Genomic DNA, 12,669 nt, shown 5'->3' with positions numbered 1-12,669 from the left:
ATTAAATATATGGTATAATTATTTAATAGGGTAGTGTATTTTTTGATTTGTAAACATTTAATCACTGTGTTTTTTTGTCAATATTTTTTCCATTGAACTTGTTGAATCGTTCAAAAAACATCTTTATGACCTGCAATTGTAGGTTTAGTCAGTTTCCGACGAGACTCCGATTATCTTCTCCGGTGATTATGATTTTTCCGACGGTATGGGTTCTTGAACGATACACATTTTCTATATTTTTATTCTCTCTTTGTTATATTTTATCTAAGAAAGATTAACACACACACACACACACACACACACACACACATATATATATATATATATATATATATATATATATATATATATATCATCTTGAAGCTCGTTAGACATGTAAGTGTGTTAATCTTCAAGGAACCTAAAATACAAAATCAATTTCTTCTTTGTTCTTGGAAATCGATTTCTGGGTTTGAGAAAACCTTCACATGTGACTTAGGGTTGTTCTTTAGTTCGATTTTTGGTCATGTGTTTCTGGAAAACACACCCAGAGCAATATGTATGGTTTTATGTGTGTGTTGAAGATCATGTGTGTGTTCATCGAATCTGATTTTGTGTTCATCTAATATTTGAAGAAACAACGTACAAAAAAAATGCAGATGAAGAATGACTTAAAAGGGAGAAAATGGTGGCTTGGATCTGAATATTTTCTCTCGTTGGTTTGTGTTCATATGATATTTGATGAATATGTTGTAGTAGGTGGCGATCGATGGTTGCTTGGTAAAACAAATCCATATCCATGAACTTCTAGGTTTTTGTAGATGAATACATACATACATGAACTTCTGGTTTTTTTTATCAAATGAATACATACACACACATGAACAACAGCCCGGAGAATCGCCAGAAAAATTATGAACGTCAGAGTCTTGCCGGAAAAGATGACTGGAGCCTCGCCCGAGTTGTCAAATACGTCGAAAAGCAGTTAAACCTACGATTGAAGGTTATTAGGATGTTTTTTGAACATTTCAACAAGTTCAATCGAAAAATATAGACAAAAAAATTTGAACGACTAAATATGTACAAATAAAAATAGATGAGAAATTTTGTGAAATGACCAAAGAGAAATGGTTGTTTGAAGAAAAAAACCAAGAATTATGAGTTTTCAAAAAATGACCACGACTTCCGTAGAGAATGTCTCTGTAGAAGTCATTTCGCTCTGAGGAACAAGAAAATTCTATGAGGAAACGACGTGGCGGGGAAAAAAGACAAAAAAAATATATAAAATTTTAATTTTGTAGAGGGTGCATCGTTCCACAGAGATGACCTATGTGGATCTTTTCTTCAGAGGTACTCGTATGAGGAATTGTTCTTCGCTAAAACATGACTTATTTATTCGATGATTTCTAAGTCTATTTCTTAGAAACATAGTTTTATAGTTTAAATTGTTATTTTGAATCAATGATTTGTACTAAATGTTGATGCCTCGTTAGATTTAGAAGAAAACAAATACCATTACCGTTATTGGACCATGTTTTAGCAAAGAACAATTCCTCAGAGATACTCCTCTGAAGAACAGATTCGCAAAGGGCATCTCTGTGGAACGATGCACCCTCTGCGGAATTAAAATTCTATAATTTTTTTTGTCTTTTTCTCTTGTCATGTCATTTCTTTAGAAAGTTTTTTTGTTCTTGTGGGTTAAAGGACTTTCGCAGAGGGTCTCTCTGAAGTCGTGGTCATTTTTCGAAACTTCTGATTATTGGTTAGTTTCTTCAAACAATCTCTCATTTTTTGTCATTTTACAAATTTTCTCAAAATAGATTATCCTTTTAGGTTATTATCATCAGTAGACATGCAATGTGAACATTTGTTTGTTATGATTAAGGAAAAAAATTACACCCCGCTTCCGAGTTGAACTTAAGGAGAGAAAAGAAAGGAAATGGGAGGAAATAAGAGGAAAACAAGAGAGATTGGTGCTCCCTCCTAACTTTCCTTCCGATTTAGGAGGATTAGGAAAGAAATAACAAAATGTTTAATTTTCCTTTCACTTCTCTCAAACTCGAATCATAGCACAAAAGACAAATCTCTTTTCCTTTTTTTTCTCTTCTTTTCTCTCCTTATTTCTTTTCTCTTCTCTTTCTTTTCTTTACTACAAGCGGGGTGTTGGTCACCTAGATTTAACCTTCCGTTGTTCCCGTAAAAATATCGTCTAGAAACTGTTGCATGCACGGCACTTTTTGTGGACTTTTCTAAAATATCCGTTCCGAATTAGGAGGTTTGCTAATTGCAAGTTCTCCAATAGTTACTCCAACGACTGATGCTCCGGTGATTAGGTCATATTTTCTCTAATTCCAAGTAATTTCTATTCCTAATTCTCAACTTTGTTCGATAATTCTTGTTACTTCGAGCTCCATAAGTTGTTCAATTACTCAATTCGTTGTTAGTTGTAGATACATGGGTCAAATTTGTAAATGAATCCTTGAATTTGATTTTGGAGCTCTGAATTTGAACCCTAAAATTTGTTTGATCATATTTAAAGTTCACGTTCTTGGTTCTGATGGTCCATAGGCATGGCTACCTGCGTGTGGATGCCGCATTGGCAATTTGCCTCTCCAGAAGTTGAGTCTAAATTGTGCCGGAGTCACGTCCGATTACATGGTATTCATCATTATCCTCAGTCATCTGTCGGATTTCGCAAACTCAATAGATTTAAGGTAGTTTGTCGCAATTCCAACGGTCAGGACAGCAACAACCAATCAGGACGAACTGGAATCCAGCTTTACAGTGAGATCGAGAGGTATGCACTGCAGGTCCTTTTGAATTTTGATTCTGCCCAACCCTATCATCATAATTTTCCTTCATCTCATCTCTACTCTGTATTCTGTAAGGACACCAACTGTGGTTTAGAAAAAGAAAGGGAACAGTGGGGGAGCTTTTTAGAGAGACAGAGAAAAGAATCAAAAATATATATCCAACTTGAATAGATGAGTTATTGCCCAACTATTAGTAGCACCCTCTGGATGTATTTCACTTTTTTTGAATCCTTTGTAAGAATTGCAACTTAGATCTAATTAAACACATAGATTCTGGTTTCTATTGAGTTGTATGTTTCATGTCATGTGCTAAATATGTACACAGTATGTTTTCATGATAACCATACACATCATGTGCTTTTGCAGGTTACTCACTGAGACTGTGAAGCAATCTCAAGGTGGGTGGGGTAGTAGTTCAAGAGATTGGCAGGAAGTTGAGGTATAGTTCACATATTGCTATAGCCTATAAGCATTCTACTTGTTATTCTTCTGGACTTTTTCTCCCTTTTTTGTTAGTTGTTACATTGAACATAAACAACAATTTTCCACCAAGAACTTACAATCAACAATTCACACATGATTCATATACTGAAAATGTTCATGTTTCATCAAATTTTGTGCTTATGTTTGGAAACCAATATCCCATGTTCTATTTATAACTGTTTGTAATAATAATGTGGACACCTTTACTAAATTTATGAGTATGTTGTGTAGTTTCAATGAAATCATCTTGTGCATACACTCATCAACAAAATGGAGTTATGGAATGCAACAACAAATGTATACTTGAACTCACTTGTACTATGTTATTCACCATAAATATCCCAAAAGAAGTAACTTTTACTGCATATTAACCTCCACCTTCCATTGATTTAAAAACCCAACCTAATCTGGTTCTTTTGCCATTATTTACGGTTAAGTCAAACTTTCAATGCAGAACAAATAAACTTCTTTTGTTGTATTAAATGAATAATAGTAATCAACAAGAGAATTAAATGTAAGTGATGGTGATTTTAGTGTCACCTATGATCATTTATTTGGTTTGTGATTTATACAATTTCAGGGAGCCTGGGTATTAAAACCAAGAAATTCAGAGCCAACATCTGTTGTGCATTTTGTTGGTGGCATATTTGTTGGGGCAGCTCCTCAGCTCACTTATCGCTTATTTCTGGAACGCCTTTCAGAGAGGTAACTGCTCTTATTATTATATTCATTAAACATAAATATGATTTTAGAATTATTTAACATTTCTTCTTCTTGTTGTTGTCCAGGGGTGCATTGGTAATTGCAACACCTTATGCTAGTGGCTTTGACCACTTCTTCATAGCAGACGAAGTTCAGTTCAAATTTGACAGGTGTCTTAGGGCTCTAAATGAAACAGTGAGCGTTTTCTTTTATGTATATATAAAGTTTGTTTCCATTTTCTTTTGGCTGAATTAAGGTTGGTATACATATAATATAGGTGAGGGATCTTCCATCTTTTGGAATTGGACACTCTCTAGGATCCGTCATCCACCTTTTGATTGGTTATTTTTCTTTTTTCTTTTTTTGTTCATCTAGAACCAGTGACAAATTGACAATCAAGTAAGTTTGTATTGATCAGGTTCCAGGTATGCTATACAGAGGTGTGGTAATGTATATATGGCTTTCAACAACAAGGTACTTATCTCTTAATTCTTGCAATTATATCATAATATCATATTTATACTTACTGGTGTTTCAGGATGCCAGCATGGCTGTCCCATTGCTCTCACCTGTTCTTTTACCAATGGCTCAAAGCATTGGACCAATCCTCTCACAGATTGCAGCATCACCAACTATCCGTTTTGGGGTAACAATTAAGAAACACTTTTTTTTCTTTGAATTTATAAAATGACTGATTCTTGATATGTATACACACAGGCGGAAATGACTTTAAAAAACTTGGAGAACCTTAGCCCTCGCATTATGAAACAAGTTATACCATTGATTGAGCAACTTCCTCCTTTGTACATGGAGTTGGCTAATGGAAGAGACAATTTCACTCCAAAACCAGAAGAAACTCGAAGACTGGTATCTATTAATTATGTGAATGTAAATGTAAATCCTTTTGTTGAAAGTTGAAAGATTATGAATTTGTTGTGCAGATAAAATCATACTATGGAATCTCAAGGAATCTTTTAATTAAATTCAAAGATGATACGATTGATGAAACCTCCACCCTAGCTCAGGTGCTTAGCTCAGAGGCTGCCATTAGTTCAGTGCTGGATATGTCAATTCGTTCACTCCCTGGTGATCATGGACTTCCTTTACAACAGGTTTGGTTGTTGTTTCTCTTTGACTTATTGACTTAATAATATATCTTGTGTTGTAATTTGTAAACCTATTTGCATTGATCAGGCTTTGCCAGATGTCCCACCGGGAATGGTGGATGCTGTAAACAGGGGTGGAGAGCTATTTGCAAATTTAACTGCAGGGACACCATGGGAAGCAGTTGCTAAAGAAGTAGGTAATTCACTGGGTGTAGACTCTCCAACTCTTCGTGCAAATAATTCAAAGGAGTTGGATTTGCTTGCTGATACAATTACTGCTTGGATGATTACAAACACTGGTGCTAAACTTTTGAAGCCATAGGATTAGAATCCCACCAAAAGCTAAGATGGGAGTATAATACGCTCAATATTTGTAAGTTTGTAAAATGAACATAGACTCGTGAACACCATCAAGTGCATGGAAATGCATAGAAGTTGATGGTAAAACACATGCCAACATCGCCAAATGTTGTAAAATACAAATCTTTGTTATATAATGATAACATCATTTTAGGTAAGGAAAACATGATTATATATGTACTTTTCATACATAAAAATTTTATATAGCACACAACCGTGTATTATTTGCTTATATTTAGAGTTTGTTCTATTTCTGGATGGAAGTAAATGGTTTTAAGTTTGCTTGTTATTTATAGGCAAGAGCATGTGTATAACATATCCTATTCATGAAACTTGTTTGAATGTTTGCTTGTAAGCTATCTGTTATTGTAAAGTTGCTTGGAAGCTACTTGCATATGTGCTTTTGAAGTATTTGTGGGTATGCTTTGCTTGTAAGCTTACTCCGTCAAAAGAAAACTGGGGTGTTACAATTCATTTCTCATCCAAAACAAAATTAAAAAGATGGGAAGTTGTCTATACAAAAAAAAAAACATATTTAAGCAACATTTATTACATCTTTAACATAGTTTACCCCTTGAAAGGTAGTAGCATGGGAAGTACTCAGATATCCTACCCTTTTGATTTAAAAAAGAAACATTTTAGCATATATTATTATTCAAGTTCTCTCATATGAAAATTCTTTACTTCATCTAATTAATCTTCATGGTACAAGTATAACCCGAGTCCAAATCGAGCACATGCTTTGCAAAAAGCTATTTCTTCAGCTGCAGCAACAGGATCAGTAATCTGACCATTTGGGGTTGAAGACACAGTTCCAGTTGATTCTCGGTGTGCCTGGTATTGCACAAACAACAGTTCAAAAGTGAGTCCATGTCCCACCTTTTGGGTAGGACAAATAATTGTAAGCCAAAGTTTAATCTTAGTCCAATGCATACCAAACACAGTAAAATCAAATAGTCTACATGTAACTATTATATTATATAAATAAATGTAGCTATTTTGATGATTTAGGTATACCTCGCCATCAGTTGCACGTACAGTGACGCGATACACCACAGTCACACTTCCAGTATCTGAGAAAATTACATCACGTATTTCTCCACACCAACCTGAAAATAAATAATTATAAGGTAAGTTAGGTAACAAAAGATATATGTGGAAATACAAGTTCATCAAACAGATAAACTACAATAATAACAAACTCAAGTAGATTACAATGCAACCCTTTAGTTATGCTATGCCATAAACACTTTTAAGATGCATTTGAACTAATGAAAACCTACACCTGGATAAGATTATATAATATCAAGTTTATGTTCTGATGCTCATGGTTTGAAATTCAAGATTTGGAAGCAAACTAATGGAGATCCCTCATAGTCATACATCATTAATTGATCCCATATCTACATCTGATTTACTCCTATGTTTTCTCTCTTTCCCCTGGCATTTATAATTTTCTAGCATCAAAATTGCCAACCAGGTAGTAGCTTTATAAATGAGAATTGAAATTGGGAAAGTGACACATCTTCCTGAAAAAGGAAATGCAATGTTCAAGAAAAGCACCTGGAGCATAGAAACTCAACATCCTGTTGGCATGGTACCTATAAGACATTTTCAGATCGCCAAAAAGAAATCAGATTAAATGAAGAGAGAGGAAGATAGATACAGAAATTGGTGCTTGGAGAGAGTTTGAGTGAGTGTATTGAAATGTACCAAGGGATGGACGCCGCCTGAATACTATCAGGATATTTAACGATGATGTTATCAGGGATCCGCTTATTGAGGTCTCGAAGAATCTCAGCTAGAGGACGAGTGATGCATGAGGAGGAGGGATTGTCCAAGGGTACGACATAATTCGAGCTAGGCACTGATGATGCCGCCTTGCCCTTGCTATTACTATTACCATCGCCGCCGGTGCTACTGTTGCTACGATCACCCAGTGCAGACACCAAAACTAACTTACTTCTTCTACCACTTCTTCTAATGCTCAATTTAGAAACATTTTCGGAACCCGCTGCTCCGCTGCGCGAATTGAATGTGATCGCCACCGGAAAACGAGGAGCTACAATCGCCGGAGACTCCATTGGGCGTACGACGAACATGCTGCTCTGGGAGGCCATTTTCTCCGGCCAGAGAGACGCTCCTGGTTCTCCTTGACTAGAATTGAACTAGTCGAAGAAGGGTGGATTTGGTTTGGGATTTGCGGCTTGCAGAGACAGGGCGGGTAGGTGAGAGCTCTAATAGTACACCGGTGACCGGTCACACCTTCCCATGAAAGTGCAAGTTGCCAAATTCTTCTCTTTTTCCACGAACAAATACCAAATTATGGAATTTACATTTTTTTTTCAAATATTAACCTAGGTTTGAGAATAACAAAAATGGCATTGGATATTGACTAATATTTTTCTTTTTAAGTTCCCAATTAAACCCACCGTACATTGTACATCAAAGAATATATACCAGGTAAATACTAAATAGTAATAGGAAAAATATGTATATATTGTTTTATATTTTTGCGGTTTAATATCAAACTAGATTATAGCCCGCGTTAAACGCGGGAAATGCATAAAAAAACCTATAATTATTTATAGATATTGTATAATGATTATAAAAAAATATATGGTTATTGGTATTATTGAAATGTGTAGAAAATACATTGAAAATGATAAATACATATAATCAATGAAAGATCTCTTTGTAGACATCATTTTTTGTTTTATTAGTTGAACGACTTTCTTTGTCTCATATAGTTATGATATTTATATATTTATAAGCATTTTAATTAGACGTTCCTTGCATAATAATGTTACCTAATTTAAACATATATTGGCAACCAATATACCGTTTTTTCTATTGCATTAAATATTGACAACTATTTCATTTATTCAAATAAAGTTATGTAATATAATTTATAAATTGTTAAATGTTATATAGATTTAATTTTAGTATATCATCAATGGATATTCTTTTCTAAATCATGATTTGTTTATTTTAAATTGATTATAAATATAAATGTTAGCTTTTATGTTTGTTTTTATTTATTTAGTGTTCGCAAGAACTTTGCATTAGTTTTGGTGCAACTTTGAATAATTTTAGTATCATCAATGTAATTTGATATATCTGTCAATTATATGAAATACCAAATAATGACATTTCATTACTATTGTGATAATTTAGTTTATATATTGTATTTTCACTAATCTTAACGATCTTATTTTTTCTAATAACCGTAACGCTTTTACTAAATGTACTTTTTACAAATCTCATAATATCTTATAATTTTGATCTTACTTTATAATTTTTCATAACTATGTTATTTTCAAGATTGACTGTTTTAATAGTGTGTTTTTTTTTCAGTCTATTTAATTTTATATTTCATTGTACAACATCATCGTTTGTATGTATTCTGAAATTTCACTTTAAAAATGCTTAATGTTTACACCTTGATATTAATTTTTTTAATAAACTCATGTAATAATTATGGAATATATATCTCATTTTAATTAACATTCACTTCCTTTATTATATCAAATTCCTCATTAAACGGATATACTTTTGGAAAATAATAATTATAATAGGGAAACATTATCTAAGACGTAAATGTTTGATATACTTTTGGAGAAAAAAAAATCAGGATCATTAAAAAAATTATATAAAGAAAATACAAATTTAAATTTGTTGAAATTATGGATGAAATTATTGGCGAAAATTTATTTTGGAGGGAGTTGTATTTTGTAAGATATAATAATATTACAAAATTTGAAATATCTATATTTGTTGTGTAAATTAATAAATTTTATTGTTACTATACAAAGATAAAAAAGTATGTTGATATGATATACAAAAACATAATAATTTCAATGATATTTTAAAATCATGCCAAAATTAACCGGATTCTTATGACATAAAAATTAAGAAAAATCATAATCATCTCTAATATATAAAAGTAACATTTCCGTAATTAATGTCAGTTCCCAAGATAGTTAATTTTTGTTTTGTTAAAGGTACCTAATATCTTTTCATGTTTATTTGAAAAGTTTCAGAAAAGTAGTTAACTGATTTCATGTAATTTGTGACAAAGAAAATCGAAATATATGAATACATACATTTGATATAGGAACAAAAAATAATCGAAAAAATATAAAAAGTGAAAGAAGGTACTGACCTTCTAGCGCACAAAAGCGGATGTTTATAGCAGAGAATGATGATGGAAGTTATAAGCAATATTAACGATGTTGTAGGAGAAAGTTTGAAGAAAAGAAACGATTGAAAATAAATGTGAGTCGCGGATTCAATGATGAATCCTATATGTATGTGATAATTTGAATATGATTTTTCGGTATTAATGATTTCCTAATAAAAAAAGATTTTATATTAATGGTTTACTAATATAAACGGATTTATATTAATGGTTGATATTAAGGCCTTGATTGAAATGATTTGTTAGTAATATGTTTTTAAAATTGACCATATTAAAATCTTCATAGCTGAAAATTCAAGATGGAAAATATGGAAAGCTTTTATTGGAATTAAATACATTCCATTTCAACGAATGTAAGTTATTGATTGATGATTGGAAAACATTTATTGGAATTAAATACATTCCATATGGGAAAGATGATGTCAGCAATTTGATCTAAGGGTGAAAAAAATAAAATTGAAATACAATCAATGGTCCAGATTATTTAAGATGATGTCATAAGGTTTCTCTTTTAGTAATATTTAAGATTGAAATTTGTTTACAAAAAAAAAAAAACAAATTACTTGCTAAAACTTCAAAAAAATATTTTTGGCTGGTTTTGTAAATTTCTCCGATATTCTATATTTTTTCGTTAATTTAGTAAAAAAAAGACTTATTTGAAGAATGCGGTATTTTTAATAAATAATAAAAATAGTGAGATTTTTCTAAAGATTACAATTAAACTAATGTATATTATTGTTAACAAATCTTTTATAAACATAACATATTTTTTTTATTATAAATAAAAGAAATAAAGTTAATTTTGTAGTAATGAAAATATGAACTAAATACCCCCCTCCCTTCGATATTGTTTTCTGACAACTTCAAACTTTCTACGTTCCTCTTATGTATAGTTGTAGATGTCATGATGAGATGCATTATGTGGGTGTTCCTATGATGTTGATGTTCATCTTATGTTCTATAACTTAACTATCATCCAACCTTTATACCATACCTATTAACAACTATCATATAACACATATCCATCATACTGAAAAGTTAAACTTGAATGATAATTTAAATGGAAACGAGTAAATAGTGATTATGTATCTAAAGTGTCATTCAAAGTCCACATAGTTCATCTAATCATGACACATACATCGATCTATAAGAGGAACGTAAAAGGTCTGAAGTTGTGAGCAATCAATATGGGAGTACAGAATACTTAGTTCGTCTTCTCATTCATTTAAATTATCAACAACTGAATTTCTTTTGTTTATAATTAAATATGTATGTTGCATTTATAACTGATTTGTCAATACATCGATTCAAGGGTAATTTCAGAAAAATCATAATATTTAGAATTAAATCGTAAACTTGTCGAAAATATTGAGACTTTATCAAAGATTTTCCAATAGTAATATGTGTATTACTCTTTATTATTAAACTAATATTGTGTTTTAGTGACGATGGTACAAGTTATGTAAGAAAATGGAGGCAATTTTAGAGAGACTTTGAACCGAAAGCTTTCTTAATTTTCAAAATGTCATAGATTCTTTTGGAAACGACGAATAATATTAAAAGGGCAATAGGCTAGCAAGAAGCTAGCCGGGTAGGAAAAAAGAGTTTACAGTTACACATTACAACAAAAAAACGGAGAACAACACCGATTAGTCCATTTACAACTATAATGATTCCCTTTATATTTGTGTCATGAAAACTTCATCGAGATCACGCCATCAACAGTCGAGGCAGGAGGATGAGACACATTATTGAATATTTTGTTATTTTTTGTCTTTCATATTCACCACAACGTTCTATAGCTAATAGCAATTTACGTTTTTTTTGGACAATTTTCCCACCGTGCACCCACCAAAGTCTTGAAGCTTCCGTAACATTAGTATGAACATATTACTGAAAATGTCATCAAATATGACCAACAAAGAAATCTACATGTTTATCAACACCATATGCAACGATGCAAGAAGTTTTCATTACCATAATTATCACAATCAGCGATTAGAAAAATCATTAATTTTTTATTGTTATCCTAAATAAAACGTTTTAATTAAGTCGAATGAATTGAAAAGTAATTTTTTTTTCATGCCCGAGTAAATAAAAAACAATTTAGATTTTGGTTGTCATGCAATCAACCTATTTAAAAGCAATTAATAGAATCAAATAACTAGTTGTAATATTACCAAGGCATAGCCCATGAACATTAAATAGTTTTATATAAAAGTTTGTTGGCAACTTTATTTATATATATATATATATATATATATATATATATATATATATATATATATATATATATATATATATATATATATATATATATAAAAGAATGAGACCCCCACCTCGCAAGTAGCTAGGGGAAAGACTCATAAGCATACATATAATTTACAAACATAGAAAGGATACCAATTGATTCTCTCTCTCTCTCTCTCTCTCTCTCTCTCTCTCTCTCTCTCTCTCTCTCCTCTTATGTTTTTTAACCATATAAATGTTAAGGATCGGATACGATCTGCAACCATGGTTGGGGAAGATCTATGGTTTTTAAAGATTCTCTCATTACACGCCCTTCGTATGCAATTATGCATGACATCATACCATAGTAGATGATAGTGAACAACCTTTGCTTTTTAGGGCAATGACCTAATGTGGTAGCATAATTTAGGAGCTCCTCTACTTTTGTAACATGATTAAAATTCACACCACACCATCTCATGCTCAATTCCCTTGTTGTTAAATTGACGCTTGACAGGTACATGATTTGCACATTCATTTGTATAGTCGCAATAACCATAGTTAATAGATGAGATATTAACACCCTTGTGTGCAAATTGTAACACCTTATTTCGAGTTGTTTCATAATTCGGGGCCATGACCCGAATATCAAGTATCATACGGCTTCATGCTTTGGGGAAAGAGAGGTTTAGACCCATTTGGATGTGGGTGATGTAGATTATGTGATCCAAGAGTTCGGTTTGTGCTTTGGCCTTTGGAGCCTAAGGGTATAATGGTAAAAGTGATGTCTGGGCTT

General features: G+C 32.1%; 2 protein-coding genes across 3 annotated transcripts; one reads left to right on the top strand and one right to left on the bottom strand.

Annotated features, from left to right (window-relative positions):
* The first annotated feature begins 2,173 nt into the window (after window positions 1–2,173).
* On the top strand, window positions 2,174–5,675 carry LOC111912365 (uncharacterized). Of its 2 annotated transcripts, none has more exons than XM_023908097.3 (11): window positions 2,174–2,312; window positions 2,548–2,776; window positions 3,159–3,231; window positions 3,856–3,980; window positions 4,064–4,172; window positions 4,255–4,318; window positions 4,396–4,451; window positions 4,516–4,623; window positions 4,695–4,844; window positions 4,919–5,089; window positions 5,172–5,675. In XM_023908097.3, exons 2-11 carry the CDS (start codon window positions 2,550–2,552, stop codon window positions 5,403–5,405), a joined length of 1,317 nt encoding a protein of 438 aa, XP_023763865.2. In that variant the 5' UTR covers window positions 2,174–2,312; window positions 2,548–2,549; the 3' UTR covers window positions 5,406–5,675. The 2 variants fall into 2 exon arrangements, with proteins under 2 accessions (XP_023763865.2, XP_023763864.2); XM_023908096.3 differs by having other exon boundaries at window positions 2,177–2,334.
* Window positions 5,676–5,975: 300 nt separating this feature from the next.
* LOC111912366 (DNA repair RAD52-like protein 2, chloroplastic) lies at window positions 5,976–7,751 on the bottom strand. The gene is made up of 4 exons (XM_023908099.3): window positions 7,157–7,751; window positions 7,007–7,044; window positions 6,461–6,552; window positions 5,976–6,277 (listed from the first exon to the last, which is right to left on the bottom strand). Exons 1-4 carry the CDS (start codon window positions 7,561–7,563, stop codon window positions 6,137–6,139), a joined length of 678 nt encoding a protein of 225 aa, XP_023763867.1. The 5' UTR covers window positions 7,564–7,751; the 3' UTR covers window positions 5,976–6,136.
* Window positions 7,752–12,669: the final 4,918 nt, after the last annotated feature.

The sequence above is a fragment of the Lactuca sativa genome, chromosome 3 (genome assembly GCF_002870075.4).
Source record: "Lactuca sativa cultivar Salinas chromosome 3, Lsat_Salinas_v11, whole genome shotgun sequence".
Lineage (NCBI taxonomy): Eukaryota > Viridiplantae > Streptophyta > Magnoliopsida > Asterales > Asteraceae > Lactuca > Lactuca sativa.
The sequence above is the reverse complement of the archived record's forward strand: the minus strand, read 5'-3'. Positions and strand labels throughout refer to the sequence as shown.

Coding starts and splice junctions, on each gene's coding strand:
- LOC111912366 (XM_023908099.3), bottom strand. CDS start 7,563: ATGGCCTCCCAGAGCAGCATGTTCGTCGTACGCCCAATGGAGTCTCCG. Junction 7,045..7,156: donor CAGGCGGCGTCCATCCCTTG/GTACATTTCAAT, acceptor AATGTCTTATAG/GTACCATGCCAACAGGATGT. Junction 6,278..6,460: donor TACGTGCAACTGATGGCGAG/GTATACCTAAAT, acceptor GTGCAATACCAG/GCACACCGAGAATCAACTGG.
- LOC111912365 (XM_023908097.3), top strand. CDS start 2,550: ATGGCTACCTGCGTGTGGATGCCGCATTGGCAATTTGCCTCTCCAGAA. Junction 3,981..4,063: donor CTGGAACGCCTTTCAGAGAG/GTAACTGCTCTT, acceptor GTTGTTGTCCAG/GGGTGCATTGGTAATTGCAA. Junction 4,452..4,515: donor ATATGGCTTTCAACAACAAG/GTACTTATCTCT, acceptor CTGGTGTTTCAG/GATGCCAGCATGGCTGTCCC.